General features: G+C 39.9%; 2 protein-coding genes across 2 annotated transcripts; one reads left to right on the forward strand and one right to left on the reverse strand.

Annotated features, from left to right (window-relative positions):
* Positions 1-4,392: 4,392 nt before the first annotated feature.
* Positions 4,393-12,058, reverse strand: LOC134290345 (uncharacterized). The gene is made up of 4 exons (XM_062857465.1): positions 11,994-12,058; positions 11,734-11,948; positions 10,844-11,685; positions 4,393-4,665 (listed from the first exon to the last, which is right to left on the reverse strand). The coding sequence occupies exons 1-4, from the start codon at positions 12,056-12,058 to the stop codon at positions 4,393-4,395; spliced, it is 1,395 nt and encodes a 464-aa protein (XP_062713449.1).
* Positions 12,059-12,407: 349 nt separating this feature from the next.
* Positions 12,408-13,430, forward strand: LOC134290346 (uncharacterized). Its single transcript, XM_062857466.1, has one exon. The coding sequence runs from the start codon at positions 12,408-12,410 to the stop codon at positions 13,428-13,430; it is 1,023 nt and encodes a 340-aa protein (XP_062713450.1).
* Positions 13,431-17,476: the final 4,046 nt, after the last annotated feature.

Raw genomic sequence — 17,476 nt, forward strand, 5'->3', positions numbered from 1 at the left:
CGGTTTTCTAGGTAACCCGATGAACAGTTGACAAGAACATAGTCTCAGACCATATTTGAGACAACCGGAATCGGTTCCAGGTGTCCCGCCGGAAGTGGTCGAACGTAAAATTGAACAAAATCCATGCAAATCAAATAGCGGAATTATAAAAGTGGACAAAATAAATGTCAAAGCGATAAATCAAATCGGTTTTTAAACGATGATAAGTGAAGAAATGTGCCGGGGCCCGTGGCGTAGTTGGTCACACGTTCGCTTCATATGCGGATGGTCATGGGTTTGATTCCCAGCCCCGGCACTTGCAATTTTTCGTCAGTTGCTCTTCACCGAGAGCGGCTGACACTGACCCTCTTCTAAGCCCCATGGTTCAAACGGATCAAGATACCTGGCCATCGACATACTGCTACTCATAATGGACCCCCAATCGGACTGGAAAGGAACAACGGCCATCCATCATCCTTGTGCTCATCATTCTACCATGTATAAAGTAGAAAAGTGAAAGCAGCAGAAAGGCAACCAGTTCGATAAAAGAATAATAGAATACATCTAGGCGCTGTACAATACTGTATGTGCAGCTGTCAATTGGCATCGCTCACGTAGTGCCCTAGTGGACAATAGAGCTGTAATTTAGGTTAATTAGGTTAAGTGATTAAGAATAAAAAAAAGGGAAGAAATGGTCAATGCACGACTAGGGTTAAGGCACAGACAAACAGACGTAACACTTCGAACAATTTTCGATTCAAATCATAGTCATGGAAACATATTCGCCCAATGCTAAAAGGACTAAGTTTGGCCGACCACCAACTAGGTGGCGGTAGTGAGCAAACGTCAAACTCGAACAAAAACTATGCGAGCGCCATGGTTGGGCAGTTGGCCAACTATCAAATTTTGAAAAAGACCGTTAAATCGGTGTACGATGAGAATTATCAGAGTGTTACGTCTATTTGTCTGTGGTTAAGGATTAGAACAATTAGCCACAGAAGTCCAATGTCGCGACTGTTCGTGTGACTAACATCTAGTTAGCCATGCCCTTACAGCGTCAGTAGCGGTCTAGAAGTGTCAAATAATTTTGTTTACCAAAACAAAAGATCCTCCACAAGGTGGAAACTTGGGTGGAAACCTAAAAATACTCAATTATTGAATTAAATTTATTAAAATAATTAAACTTGAAAAGTAACGACAGCGCCATTGGAGTTCTAGTGTATTTCTATTGGTTAAGGTGGTCAAGCAGTCAACTGAGAGGTCTGATGTTTTTCAGCTCTGTTTTACTGTTGAACATAACATCGGAATATGTACCATCAATAAGATTCCCAAATCGATGATGGCTCTGTTAAAATTGTTGCTTTTCTATATAAAGTTTTCGCAGGATTCAGGAACATTTTGGTTAACGTCGACGGAAAGATCATGAGTACATATTCGACGAGAAAGGCACTATCACCACTAGGTGGATTAATCTGGGTTTTTTTAGAAAAAGAAAGCAAATTTCCAAAAATTAAATAAAATGTATAACCTAGAAAAAGTTTGCCACGAAATTTTCCACAGTTGAGAAAATTCGTAAAGAAAAGTCGGAAAAAACTAAGGCCGAACTCGTTAAGAATTTTCAAAAATTATTTTTGAGACGGTAATTTCATAAGCTATGATAGTTAAAATTTTTGGAATGCACTTTTTTTTCGTTCCTGAGCTATGACCAATTTTGTGAAAAATGACGCACTGATATAGTTTGAACAGTTTTAAGTACATTGGAACGGATTCCGATTTTTATTCTAAAACTTGTTTTCCGGAAAGTTAAAATCGAAAAGTGAGTACAGTTAAGAACCTTTTCAAGAGAGAATCCACTAAACTTTTCTATTACAGCCAACACAAAATGACGATTTGACGTTCAAACAAACACCTTAACGATAAAACAACACAATTTTCGATAACAATCTATGTCATTACAAACAAATTGTCATACTAAACTAATAAAACATTACAGAATCCTTGAAAAAGGTCCAATAATGACCGAAACGTCGGGTTGAGAAAACATTGTAGTTGACTAAATTGGACTGAAATGCCAATAAACCCCCCCCCCCCAAAGATATCATCCAACGTACAGCCGATCACCCAAACAAGTTTAAATTTACCGGGATATTTCAAGATGTTTTTTTCTTCAGAATTATTAGCGGTATCGATCATATCCTTTCTGCCAAGAATAATCAAAGAAAATTGGGATGGAATGTTAGCTCCAGTATGTACATGTTTCTACAAGTATCCGATAAATCTTCTACATCTCAATACCATGGGTAATTTACCATTCTCAAACATCCAACCATCTATGTACGATTGACCAAAAAACTTTATGATGCCATCCTCTCTTACATCAGCCGTCGATTCATGCAAAAACTCACACTTTCCCTAAAAAATCTTCCGTGCACTTGTCTCTCGTTCAGTCAAGAATCAGGAACGCGTCCGGCGCACAAAAGCGCGAAATAACAGTCCGACCGGGGCAACAACGGCGAGAAAGAAGAAAAAACTATCATTAACCTCAATTCGGGCGCGAATGTAGGTATGTATTCATACTGACAGACAAACTTAGGGTAAAAGGGTATAATGCGCCCCACCGGGGCAAAACGCCCCCCTTCATTTTCTAGCGATTCAAGCGCTTTTCGCATGCGTGATCGATTAGAAATCTCAAATATTGAAGAATAATTGCCATCAAGCTGGTCCGTTAGTTGATTGGTATAGAAAAGCAATAAAAACATCAAAAAGTCTGAAATCGAGCTTTTTTGCGTAATATTTTACCACTTGTAATCTGACTTCATTGTAAACGAAGCTAGTTCTGTTCGCTTGTGTTACTTTGCAACTTTTATGCAGTTAAACACTTGTTGAAAGACCCTCCTAGGATAAGCATGTGGTGGAATTATCCCCTGGGACAGTTTTATCACGGGGCTGGACGTTTTTCTTTGGATGGGGCGTATTGCCCCGTTTGTTTTGATAAGGCAAATTTTGGAACGTTTTCGAAAAACGTTTCAAAGCTTCCATAGCCACCTCTCCAAAGGCAAAGTTCGCATGCAACACTTCACTGACTTTAGAAACAACGATTTGCAGTGAACAAAAGATGGAATAAGGCGCCAGTTTTAGATATATTGCCATTTCTGCTTAAGGGGGGCATATTATACCTGTTTACCCTACAAGAAGTTTCCCCTTGTCTGGTTGTTAACGAGGAACAGCAACAGAAACCCGAATGGGGAAAATAATTCGTCATCCCACAGCCGCCGATTTCAGGGCATTGTTCCAATCGGCATGGCACTTGCTCGTTCGGCTGGAGACGACTGCGACTGACTCTGACTCTGCTCCGTAGAGAACGGAACGAGACGAGATCGACCGTTGCCGTGGTTGCGTTGCTAGTGTGGAGAATCATCAAGCGTGATGCGTGGCGGTGCGGCCCGGTGGTGGGTGACTTGAATGAGTCAAGTGACGACAAACCCGCACTTCTGTGGCCACGGACGCGGATGGTAGGTTCGTTTCTTGATTTCAGCACATACACCAGCTCTTTTTCGTCACTTTTCCATTCATTTCACTGTCACTCTTACTCAACCCTTACGCCATCCACAGGCGGAGCGGAGACGACGACGATGGAAATCACATCCCAGTAGCGATCGTATTGAGAAAGGACGGTAACCACTCGGATGAATATTGTCGTTGTCACCGGTTCTTATCGACATTTGCCATCACCGCGCGCCGTTCGAAGTTTGACGGAATGCACCCTCGATTTGGGCTCATTTGTTGTAGCGCCAAGCCGAGGGCGTTTTGTAATGCCAATTATGAGCGCCGAATAATCCATTCGTTGTGTGTGGATCAAGTTCGATGGGTACGCGTGCATAAAACAATTAGTGACAATAAGGCTGCTCCGAGTGGAGTTAATACACGCAGTTCGAAGACAGCAAAGTCACAACAGCACCAGTGCGCCTGAAGTGTATGAAGCGCGTTGGTTGCCGTTGTTGTAGAAGACCGCGTGTAAAAACCGTTCGGGACACACGGTGCGCAAATATGCAAAGTATTTTAAGGCGAAACTGGAAGCATTTCCTCACTTTTTGGTTTTTGATTTTTTATCAAATAACGAAGCAATATTTTCAAAATCGGTTTTCGTGCACATGTAGAGTATGGATCAAGGTATCTTCTGAATTTTTTTTGTTGTGGAAAATGTTTTTCGTTTTTGCAGAAACCATTTTTGAACAAAATTTCACAAAAAAATGGTTTCTGCAAAAATGGAAAACATTTTCCACCTCAAAAAAATTCAGAAGATACCTTGATCCATACTCTACATGTGCACGAAAACCGATTTTGAAAATATTGCTTCGTTATTTAATAAAAAATCAAAAACCGAAAAAAAGAGAAAATGATTCCAGTTTCGCCTTAACGGTAAACGTGTAAAAAAGCAGTCACGACGCGACGGCCGAAAACAACGGGTCGTCGGGTCCCATGATGATGATGGTAGGTAGATCGCGTGAATTGGCAGGAAGCAAATGCGGCCACGCAAACGTTGGCTGCTGTTGGATGAATGGTGAGGATGATGTCACATTGGGCGGGCGGAGGTTTCCGTGATGAGTCGATTGATCTATGATGGATGATGATTGTTATTGTGGGAAGAGGTTTGGTGAACATGGCAAAAAGCACGTTCATTGATCTCTGTGATTTATACGATTTGAAACGAAGTGCCATATTTGTTTAGCAGACGATGCTTTAGCTAAAACCGTTCATTTATAAATTCATAAACAGCAGGGGATTTTAGTCCTTTTTGTTCGCGGTGCACCTTTTGGAATTCAATTGCTTCACAATATAGTTTTTAATGATTGTTTTACCTTAAGTATCTTACCTGTCAGACTAAGGCCTGAGTGATCTCTTCTGTGCGAAGGAGTCGTCTCCATTCGTCTCAGTCCATGGCTGTGCGTTTCTAGTTCCGCACTCTGCGAAGGGTCCGCAAATCGTCTTCCACCTGATCGACCCACCTAGCTCTATGCGCACCACGTCTTCTTGTACCGGTTGGATGGCTCTCGAGAGCCATTTAAAACGGGTTGCTATCCGACATCCTGGTGACGTGACCCGCCCATCGTTGCCTCCTAATTTTTGCGATGTAGGCGAAGGTATGTTCTCAGCAGCTGATGCAGCTCGTAGTTCATTCGCCTTCTTCAAATCCCGCCTTCCATCTGCACTCCACCGTAGATGGTACGGAACACCATCCGTTCGAAAACTCCAAGGGCGCGTTGGTCCTCTGCACGTACGGTCCATGTTTCGTGCCCATAGAGAACTACCGGTCTAATCAGCGTTTTGTAGATAGTCAACTTCGTGTGACGGCGAACTTTGTTCGATCGTAGAGTTCTGCGGAGTCCAAAGTAAGCTCGACTTCGTGCAACAATGTGTCTCTGAATTTCTCTGCTGGTGTCGTTGTCGGCGGTCACCAGTTAGCCCAAGTACACGAATTCTTCAACCGCCTCGATTTCATCACCGCCGATAGAAATTCGGAGTGGCGGGAACTGTGATTTATCCCTGGAGCCCTTTGCCATCATGTAGGTACTTTGTTTTCGACACATTAATGACTAATCCGATTCGCCTGGCTTCACTCTTTAGTCGGATGTAAGTTTCCGCCAGCGTCTCAAATTTTCTAGCTATAATATCAATATCAGAGTAACCTTCTCCTCAATCTCTTGGAGGTTAGGGGCTGGAAATCTTCCGTCCTGTACACGTACTCCTAGATCTGTTACCACACCATCTTCGGTGCTTTCAACGACCACCTCACGCTCGCTCGTGAGAAGATTCCCGTGATTGCCTCGGCACATGTCGGCTTGTGGCACAAAGCCTCTGCGCGAGCGATTCAGCTTCTCGTGGAACTTCCGAACGGTTGTCCCTGTTTCTTCCTTCATCCACTTCAAAAAGGTTTGTCAATCATGTTATTCATAATTGGATAACCTGACTGCCTTATATTTTTGAATTATCTTCAAATCCATTAGTGGGCCAGGCCATTTTAATATTTGTATCACATCTATGATATGCAGAAATATTAATGCTGACAAGAAAATATCACAAGAAATTTTGATATTTCCAGGATGATTTCAATACTGGCTGTGCAAGCACTAGAATAGAATAGAAAAGAAATTGTTTTTTTTTTTTGTCGCTAACTTATTTTTTCGCGCGTTTCAAACATTTATGGCAAAGTTCCGATGACCCTGGAGGGATTGGTTCTGCTTGTGCCTCGCATTCAGCAGAAACATAATTATTTATACAATAAATAGAAAAAAATCTATTTTAATTTTATTTACATTTAACTTGTTTTACGCATTTTTTCACATTTTTTTTAGATAAATTGAGATATTTTTGTTGTTAAACGCGTTTTTTCTTGTTTATATTTTTTATGTAAGTTAAGATGTTCTTATTTCTCGGGTCGCCATTTTTTTTTAATTTTCCTTTTTTTCCACGCATTTCAAACATTTATTGCAAAGTTCTGATCGGTTGTGCTTGGGCCTTTAAGGTGAAGGTTGCTTGGAATCATAACAAATCCCCTGTCTCCCACTCGAATGACCCACCCATCCACCCACTCAAGTCAAACAAATCATACGACGCACAGTGAAGTATATGTTGGCGAAAGATGCGAAACATATTTCTGCTAATTTGAACTACTTCAAGTAAGCAGTATGATTTTTACACTTTTGATTAGATTGGATTGATTCAGGCATAATCATTATTGTTTTTGTCAACTCATTGGTAAAACTTCATTCAAAACCATTTCTGAATCCATAATTGATTTCCTTTTTGCCCAATATTGTTACCGTTCATCACACTATGCGCCGTTTTATTTACATGTTTCTGACAGTTCTATCCTCTCTTCTCTCGCTGCTCTTATTTCTTATCTACAGTAATATGTTGTGACATTGACCAATGCAATAACAACACAGAAAAAAATATTCATGTAAAATTCAGCGAAAAATCATGCACATAAAGTGAATGCTAGAGTTAGTGAATATTTACATGAGATATCAAGTAAAATTACGTTACGTTCGTGTAAATTTCCACTAATAGTCGCGTAACCGGTTGGAGTCCATGATGGTTTACGCGATGGTTGGCGGAAATTTACACGATGGTAATTTAATTTTACATCATATCTCATGTAAAAGTGCACTAACTCTAGCATTCCCTCTATGTGCATGATTTCTCGCTGAATTTTATTTACATATTTTTTTCTGTGAAATAATAATCAGGAAACTGTGTTTATTATATCATGATTTCGTGTTGGCATGCATTTCGAACACAACATTCAAATTTTTGCGAGATATTTCTAATGAATCTGTTCTTATTTTGTGGTAAATGTTGAGCGGTTTGATCACCTTAGCGCAGCGCTAAACAATGACACACAATTCAACGGTTCGTTTTTCAGTTCCATTGAACCGCGATCGAAATTGCGTTGGTCTTTCCGACCACAAAAACGAAAAATACGCGATTTTTTCACTTGGTTCAAAAGTGAACAGTTTTCCATCAGATTTTCAAAGTGCTTGTGAGTGGAGAAGTATATTTAGAAAAGATATTGAAAAAGGTGTGTCGTGGGAAAAGTATGGTGCGAGCTGCGTTTTTTCGCATATAGTTGGGAAACTATTGTGAAAATTTGGAGTGCTTCACAAAGTGAATGAAACTATGTAAACGATCATAAGTAGCAAAATTGGTGGAATTTGGAGCAGGTAAGACAAAATAATTTGAAAAATAAGTTTGTCAACCTTCGTTTTCGACGATTGATGGGTGAGGGGAGGGAATGGGAAGATAGCAAGTGGCAGTCATACTGACGGCCATTTTTGTACTCCAGCAACTATGTCTTAACTCCCCGGCCTAGTTAAGTAAAGCGATTCCAGCAAGATTAGCAAAAGGTACATGAATGTTGTTAGTATCCAATCTACGAAGAATACCACAACTACGCTAACGCTAGAAGGTATTGCGTATCATCTTCAGCGGAGTGCAGATGGAAGACGGAACTTGAAGAAAGCGAATGATCCTCGAGCAGCATCAGCTGCTGAAGGAATCATCGTCCTCACCGTGAAAATCGTAAGGCTACGGTAGACGGGTCACGTGATCAGGCTGTCGGATAACAACCCGACTAAAAGGGTTCTCGAGAGTCATCTGACCGGTACAATAAGACCATTGGCGTAGCTAGGGGGGGTTCCAGGGGTGCCTGGCACCCCCTAGAACAAATTTGGCACCCCCTAGATTTTTTCCTTGACAGTCACCAAAAATTTACAATTTCACACAATAATTACAATATTTATTAATGACACATCAACAATCCACAGACTAACAGACCTACAATCATACAGTGATTCCTCAAGACTTCCTTTACGGATTCCTCCCGATATTTCTTCAATAAACTTCCCTTAGGATTCTCCAGGCAGTCCTGATGGGTTTGTACATACTGCAAATTTCTGCAGATGCTGATCCAGCAATTTCTTCTAGGATTTCTTTGGAAAATCTTACTATGATACATCGCGGAATTCTTCTATGGATCCCTCTAAAAATTCTATTGGGATTCCTTCAGCAATTCCTGGTGGGATTATTCAAGACAATTTTCCTGGGATCCTTTCAGAAGTTACTCCGGTGATTCTTCCAGGAATTCCTTCAGAGATTTTATTTAGAGATTCTTCCAGAAATTTCTTGGAATTCCTCCAGGAGCTTATATTGGCCTTCCTCCGGTAATTAAGGCTAGGATTCTTCCGGAAAATCTCCCTGGGATTTTTCAAAAAATCCCTTCGGTGACTCTTCCACAGATTTCTTCGAGGATTTATCCAGGACATCCAGGGGTTTTTTTTTCAGAAATTCCACAGGGATTTCTCCTAGAACTTCTATTGACCTTCCTCCATGAATTCCAGCTGGAATTCTTCAATCAATTCTCATGAGGACTCCTTCAGAGGTACTTCTGGGGATTTCTTCTGGCATCAGGTGACAGAAGGCTGGCTCCAGAGGCATGCCATCCTCCATTTGAGGTATTCCTCCAGGAATTAGAAGAACTTCTCCTGGGATACTTCTGGCATTCCTGATTCTAGGATTTCTCTAAGAAATTACTTCTATGATAACTCCCGGAATTATAGGAATTCCTCCAGACATTCCAGTTGAGATTTTTCAAGCAATTCTCGCGGTTACTCCAGCTATTTTTCCTCCAAAAAATCTAACTGTGGTACATCAGAAAGTATGCTACGGATTCTTTTAGAGCTTCCTCCTGGCTTTTTTTTTGGGATCTTTCCAGGCAATCTTCCTAAAGTTCTTGCAGAAATTGCTTTGGTTATTCTACCAAGGATTTCTCCAAGGACTCTTCCAGTAATTCCTCCAGAGATTTTATTCAAAGATTCCTCCAGAAATTCCTCATGGAATTCCTGCAGAAACTCTTTTTAGCCTACCTCCAAGAATACTTCCAACAACTCCTCATGCGGTTCTTCCAGCAATTCCTCCAGAAATTGTTATTATGATACGTCCAGAAATTCTTCAAGTGATTCCTATACGAATTTATCCTAGCATTATGGCTGGAATTCTCCCAAGAAATCTTTCTGAGATTTCTTCAGAAATTCCTCCTGCAATTCCTTCCGGGCCTTTTCTATAGATTCTTCCAAATTACCTCTACCGGTTCTTGCAGGGACTTCTTTAGGTATTCCAAGGATTTTTTTTCTTTAAATTCCCCCAGGCATTCCTGATTGGGTTTCTCTTGAAATTCCTATATAGTTTTTTTCCAGCAATTCCTCCTAGAATTTCTGCTGAAATTTCTACAATGATACAACCTAGAATCCTTTTAATAATACCTTTTGAGATTTTCCTGTGATTTCTTCAGAAGCTCTCCGGTGATTTCTCCAGGAATATTTTTCCAAAATATTTTACCGAAGGATTCTCTCATTCATTTTTCACGGGATTCTTCCAGAAACTCCTCTTGGCCTTCTTCCAGCAAATTAAGGTGGACTTCTCAAGCTATTTCTGCTGTGGTTCTTCTAGTAATTCTTCCTAGGACTCCTCCAGAAATTCTTGCTGTAATACCTCCCGGAATTCTTCTAGTTATTCTTCCAAGAATTTCTCCAGCAATTGACGCGACGCGACACGGACAAAACACTTATCGTTCTTACAAAACATAAAAGGAAATAAACATTTACCTTTTCGTCGACCGATTTCGGGCTAGATGTTGCCCATCTACAGGACGATGTCCAACTGATCACAAAAATAAAAACAGCTTCGTACGTACTGCCGTACACGTCAGAGAGAGATGAAACTATTTCATCTTTTGTTTGGTCAATCGGAAGAGGGGCGAAACTATCGGAGCATCGTCGTCATTCATCAGTGGTTGTTCGGCGGTGGTGATGAACATAGATTCCCATGCATTCAATTGGGAAACTTTTCGGATGCATTTCTTGAGTTTCGATTGATCCCAGTCTATGGTATGGTTGAGTTCCATAGAATGCACTGCAACACTCGATTCATGGACTTTTCCGTTGTCTGTGGCAGTTTTATGCTCTCGTAAGCGGGTTTTGAGTTTCCGGCGGGTTTGTCCAATATATACTGCGGGACAATCTTTGCAGGGAATTTCATAAATTCCCGACATTTCCTCCGCTGGAACTTTGTCCTTCAAGGCGCAGAGAAGATTCTTCAATGTTTGACTACTCTTGTAGACTGCTTGAAGTCCATGTTGTTGGAGAACGTTTTGAATGGAATTTGTTAATTTCGGGTAGAAAGGTATACTGATTCGTTTTTTCTGGTCTCGGTCAGGTTGTAGTGTGGTGGAGTTTTGGCGATGTCTTTTCCGTTCATGTTTTCTGAGTATCTTGTCTACAATTTTTTTGTCATATCCATTCAATACCGCGGCTTCGTGAATCTTCTTTCTTTCCGTAATGAATTCTTCCTTTTCCATCGGTATATTAAACAGCCGATGGGCCATCGAATGGAACGCGGCTTGTTGTTGTGTTCCGAAATGGTTGGAGTCGGACGTTATGTACCGGTCTGTGGAGGTGGGTTTCCGGTAGATGCCGAATTTCAAGGTGTTGTCGTCTTTCCTGGTTATCATCAGATCCAAGAAAGGAAGTGTGCCGTTTGTCTCTTTCTCTATTGTGAATTTGATGGAACTATGTCGAGTGTTCAACAGCTGAAGTATCTGCGTCAAGTATCGCTCCTTAACTACTGCGAAAATGTCGTCAACATAGCGCCTCCAAATACGGGGGAAGATTTTTTCTTTTTGGAGTTCTTCTTCGAAATCACTCATGAAGACATCGGCCAAAAGCGGTGATAATTTACTGCCCATGCTGAGTCCAAACGTTTGTTTGTAAAACTTACCCCTGAACATGAAGTAGTTTTGGTCCATACATACTTCAGCTACGGTAAGGTATGCTTCGATGTGGTTAGGCGGCACTCGACAACGTTCCAAGTGCCTTCTCAAACTACGAAGTGCATCCGAAACAGGTACGTTTGGAAAAAGGGCGGTGACATCGAAAGACACTAAAATTTCACCCCGTCGTATCTCGAGGTTCTTCAGTTTCTCGGCAAGTTCTATGGAATTCCTAACACTTTTACCGTGGGTTACCGGATACCTTCTCATTTCTCCTACTAGCCAAGCAGCCATTTTTTCCGTCGGGGTACAAATATTTGAGGAAATGGGTCGCATCGCTACCGGGTTTTTGTGGATTTTCGGTAGGCAATACAACGATGCTACTTTTGGGTTTGGAACAAGAAATGTTTTTTCAAGTTTTTCCTCACCCATCAGGTGCGCAACTTTCTGCCGGGCACTGTTCGCTTCCTCGATCAACGAATTGAGAGGATCTTTCGGCTTGCCATTTTTGTATTTGCACTCCTCATACGGACCGGAGTTTATCATCTCCAGGACCTTGGCTTCATATTCTTGCTTGTCCATAATAACTACAGCGTTACCCTTGTCCGCCCGAGAGTAGACCACACGGCAGAAAGTTGCGCACCTGATGGGTGAGGAAAAACTTGAAAAAACATTTCTTGTTCCAAACCCAAAAGTAGCATCGTTGTATTGCCTACCGAAAATCCACAAAAACCCGGTAGCGATGCGACCCATTTCCTCAAATATTTGTACCCCGACGGAAAAAATGGCTGCTTGGCTAGTAGGAGAAATGAGAAGGTATCCGGTAACCCACGGTAAAAGTGTTAGGAATTCCATAGAACTTGCCGAGAAACTGAAGAACCTCGAGATACGACGGGGTGAAATTTTAGTGTCTTTCGATGTCACCGCCCTTTTTCCAAACGTACCTGTTTCGGATGCACTTCGTAGTTTGAGAAGGCACTTGGAACGTTGTCGAGTGCCGCCTAACCACATCGAAGCATACCTTACCGTAGCTGAAGTATGTATGGACCAAAACTACTTCATGTTCAGGGGTAAGTTTTACAAACAAACGTTTGGACTCAGCATGGGCAGTAAATTATCACCGCTTTTGGCCGATGTCTTCATGAGTGATTTCGAAGAAGAACTCCAAAAAGAAAAAATCTTCCCCCGTATTTGGAGGCGCTATGTTGACGACATTTTCGCAGTAGTTAAGGAGCGATACTTGACGCAGATACTTCAGCTGTTGAACACTCGACATAGTTCCATCAAATTCACAATAGAAAAAGAGACAAACGGCACACTTCCTTTCTTGGATCTGATGATAACCAGGAAAGACGACAACACCTTGAAATTCGGCATCTACCGGAAACCCACCTCCACAGACCGGTACATAACGTCCGACTCCAACCATTTCGGAACACAACAACAAGCCGCGTTCCATTCGATGGCCCATCGGCTGTTTAATATACCGATGGAAAAGGAAGAATTCATTACGGAAAGAAAGAAGATTCACGAAGCCGCGGTATTGAATGGATATGACAAAAAAATTGTAGACAAGATACTCAGAAAACATGAACGGAAAAGACATCGCCAAAACTCCACCACACTACAACCTGACCGAGACCAGAAAAAACGAATCAGTATACCTTTCTACCCGAAATTAACAAATTCCATTCAAAACGTTCTCCAACAACATGGACTTCAAGCAGTCTACAAGAGTAGTCAAACATTGAAGAATCTTCTCTGCGCCTTGAAGGACAAAGTTCCAGCGGAGGAAATGTCGGGAATTTATGAAATTCCCTGCAAAGATTGTCCCGCAGTATATATTGGACAAACCCGCCGGAAACTCAAAACCCGCTTACGAGAGCATAAAACTGCCACAGACAACGGAAAAGTCCATGAATCGAGTGTTGCAGTGCATTCTATGGAACTCAACCATACCATAGACTGGGATCAATCGAAACTCAAGAAATGCATCCGAAAAGTTTCCCAATTGAATGCATGGGAATCTATGTTCATCACCACCGCCGAACAACCACTGATGAATGACGACGATGCTCCGATAGTTTCGCCCCTCTTCCGATTGACCAAACAAAAGATGAAATAGTTTCATCTCTCTCTGACGTGTACGGCAGTACGTACGAAGCTGTTTTTATTTTTGTGATCAGTTGGACATCGTCCTGTAGATGGGCAACATCTAGCCCGAAACCGGTCGACGAAAAGGTAAATGTTTATTTCCTTTTATGTTTTGTAAGAACGATAAGTGTTTTGTCCGTGTCGCGTCGCGTCTTGTGTGTGTTCTTACGTTAGCACGAAACCAAAATAATGAGTGTCTCCAGCAATTCCTTCAAAAATTTGCTGGGATTACACAGCGTAACAAAAATTAACTTTTGGTCTGTCTCTAGAGCAAACTTATGTGTCTCTGACAGATTTTGGGCCGCTGAATCCGAATCCGGGCTCAGATTTTCTCTAGCACATCACAATTTTGAGCTATACCCTAATTTATAGGGTAAAATATGCGATTTTGGGCTTTTTTAACTGCAAGTCATTAAGCATGGACATTTTTTTTAAGCAATCAAAAGGTAAATTGCTCAATTAACATCTAAACTAACGACTCATGCAAAATATTTTGTTTTTCCAAATCAAATTTGATAGTTTTAAGCGATTTGTGTTAGGTACGATATTTCCCATACAAGTCACCCTCCAAAAGTTGCATGCAAGTTTCGATACTAACATAGCATTTTATCTTAAATCTATGAAATTTGATTTGGTAAAATGAAATATTTTGCATGAGTCGGTAATTTAGATGTTAATTGACCAATTTACCTTTTGATTGCTTAAAAAAAATATTTCCATGCTTAATGGAATGCAGTCAAAAAAGCCCAAAATCGCATATTTTACCCTATAAATTAGGGTGTAGCTCAAATTTGTGACGTGCAAATCTGAGGCCGGATTCGGATTCAGTGGCCCAAAATCTGTCAGAGACACATAAGTTTGCTCTTGAGACAAAAAAATGTTGCGCTGTGTTATTCAAAGCAATCTTCCTAGGAATCTTGCAGAAGTATCTTCTAGGAATCTCGAAGGTTTTTTTCCTGGGAATTCTCCAAATATTTCGCAATGAATTCCTCCAGAAACTCCTTTTGTTTTTCGTCCAGGAACTCCACCTGGGATTATATAAGCAATTCTTGCTGCTTCTAATGTTTCAGGGTACTGTGATACCTGCCGGAATCCCTCTAAAGATTTCTGCTGGCATTCTTGCTGGGAAACTTCTGGGCAGTTTTGCTAGGATACTTCCAGAAATGCCTTTGATTCTTCCAGGGAGAGTTTTTATTCATGGATTACTTTAGAAATTAATCATGGTATTACTCCTGGAACTCCTCTCAGTCTTCTTCAAGGAATTCCAGCTGAAGGAAACCCAATAGAAGTCTCTAGAGGAATCCCTGAACGAATTTCGAGAATATTTGGAATTTCCAGAGAAATCCTAGGAGGTATTACTAGAAAAATCTTTAGTAATTATTTAGAAGGCACAGAATGTTGATAATTGACAAATTGAGGAATGAAATTGTGAAAAAAACGTTCTAGTGGGATTCGAACCCACAGCCAATCGATAAACCACAGTATGACCATTTCTTTGAGGATTCCTTCGGCATTTGTTGTTTTTTATCAAAATTGTAATTTAAGCAGCAATTTCTTGGGATTTTTTTTTATAATTTCAATGGCTATTGGCTATTCTTCTGAAGTTATTTCAGTATTTTTTTGCAGTTTGTTTTGAAAATTTATCAGAAAATTTTATCGTGTTTACTTTTGTAGTTCTTTATGATTTAATTGTATTTATATTTATTGTTTCCGAAAATTGCTGAAATGGAAATACATAAAATTCTCAACTCGGCTTACTCAAAGAAAATCCAATGAAATTCACGAAAAACTTCCTGCTAAATTCCCAAAGAAATTACCATAAAAATTTCCTTCAAAATTACCTTAGAACTTTCAAAGTAGTTGCCAAAATAATTCAAATAAGAATTACCAGAGAAATTTCTGAAGAAAATATTAAGGCTTTTTTTTAGAAATTGGGCAAACCCAATCTCGAAAGACTAAAATATTAACGCGCACTGAAACGGCAAAATAAGCAATAGCCAATATCTCACAGAAATAATATTAAATACTAACAAAGTCTTTGATAACAGAGAGATGTTCCTTCTTTTTATCATCTGCACAAAAACTATTGAAAAATATCCATAGGATTGCCAGTTATTCAACAAAAACCGAAATTTTAATTGCTCCACTCATACAAAGTGTTAGGCGATTTTGATCAAGTTTATTGCTAATTTCTCATTTTTAATTGAGCGATATTATAGCTGCCATCTCGAAATAAATTACCAAAATATATTCTATAAAAAAGTTACACAAACATTTACAAAAAAATCGAAAAAGTTCTCAAACAATTTTTCGAAATCATCAAAGGAATTTCTGAAGAAAATTTAGAAACAAATTCCAAAAGTTATTGCCTTGACAGAATTTTCAAAGGAGCGCCATAGATTTTTTCAAGTAAATTCCCGAAGGAAATCCCTTATCAATTTCCAAAGGAATTACCGAAGAAGTTCTAAAGGTAATAATCGAAGTTTCCTAAATTTCCAAAGGAATTGCTGATGAAATTCCCAAATAAATTTTCAATGCTAGTAACATCGGAATTACCGAAGGTATTCCGGAATAATCTGTTGCAGGAATTCCTTGCATATGTAATTACTGAAGAAATCTAGAATAAATTGTCTAAAGAATTTTCATGAAAAATATTGAAACGAATTATAAAAGCATATCCGAAGGAGTTTTTGAAGGAATTGGCGAAAGAATACCGAATAGCATAGATAATGAAAGTCCAAAAAATCGACGGGAAAAAATAGAATGACTTACCGAAGACATTTCAAAAAAAGAAAATGTGAGGAAGTTCCCAGAGTCATTGTCGAATTTATTACCAAAGGCTTCACTAAAATAATTCCCAAAGGAATTTCCTGAAAATTCAATGGATAATTTTAAAAAGTATTTACTGACATAAACAAAACAATGCTTGAATGACTATGTACTAACAAAGGAAATTCTGAGGAAACATTTCAAATAAAAAAAATAAATAAACTGCCAATGAAGTTGACGTAGAAATTTCCAAAGCAATTGACGATGAAATTTTCAAAAGATGCATAAAAGGTGTTTTGTATCAAGTTCTAAACATATTGATATAACCAAATAAATTCTTGAAAACATTGCCAAATAAATTCATGAATAAATGTATCCTTGCGGATCTGATGGTTTTCAATCCACAAAAAAAAGGAGCTGTCACGATGATTTTTAAGTTCATATTTAAAATACACATTCCATGTATTATATGTAATCAAGTTATCAAATTTTCAAACCTTACATGGCGGGGAAAGTGCTTAATCAGTACAACGGTTCGGATTTTCAAAAAAAAAAAAAAAGTTTTCTTAAAAATATAGCGCGTTTAAATTGGTGAACTATTTTTTCCCGCGCCGCAATATAGCATTATACTAAGAAATTGAGGATGGATAGGTATTTCCTTTTAAGAAAAAAGCAAAACAACCTGGAAGCTACTGAAACTGGCACCCCTTAGGCACCCCCTAGGAAAAAATCCTAGATACGCCAATGAATAAGACGTGGTGCGCAGCGAGCTAGGTGGGTCGATCAAGTGGAGGACGATTTGCTGATCCTTCGCAGAGTGCGGAACTGAAGACACTCGGCCATGGACCCAGTAGAATGGAGAATGGAAATAGAACGGTGACTTCTATGAACAGCAGAGAACACTCAGGCCTTAGTATTACCTACCGTTAAGGTAAGGTAAAGGCAGTATTATCAGGAACTTGCTGACATCGTTCCTGATATGCCCAAGGCATTCCTAGATAGACTAAGCACTTTTGGAAGCGGTTCCAGGTCGCTTATTAATGCTTCCGGATGTGTGAGTACTTGTAGACGCTCAGGGTGCACGTTACAACACTAGCTTCTCCGTAAGAGCTACCTGGTTGGAGCTTGGTCGCCTCCCGGAAGAAGCTCCAAAGGTTGTGAGTTCGCACTGGTGTGTAAATAAAGTACGCTTAGATAATAATCCTAGACTACCACCTAATGAGAAACAACTCAATTAGGATGTTACGA

This window comes from Aedes albopictus, chromosome 3, assembly GCF_035046485.1.
Source record: "Aedes albopictus strain Foshan chromosome 3, AalbF5, whole genome shotgun sequence".
NCBI lineage: Eukaryota > Metazoa > Arthropoda > Insecta > Diptera > Culicidae > Aedes > Aedes albopictus.

Excerpts from the sequence above, each read along its gene's own strand:
- LOC134290345 (XM_062857465.1), bottom strand. The coding sequence starts at position 12,058 with ATGGGTCGCATCGCTACCGGGTTTTTGTGGATTTTCGGTAGGCAATAC. Across the intron at positions 11,949-11,993 it reads TACAACGATGCTACTTTTGG|GTGCGCAACTTTCTGCCGTG; the intron begins GTTTGGAACAAG and ends CTCACCCATCAG. Across the intron at positions 4,666-10,843 it reads AGAAGATTCACGAAGCCGCG|AGATCAATGAACGTGCTTTT; the intron begins GTATTGAATGGA and ends TATAAATCACAG.
- LOC134290346 (XM_062857466.1), top strand. The coding sequence starts at position 12,408 with ATGGGCAGTAAATTATCACCGCTTTTGGCCGATGTCTTCATGAGTGAT.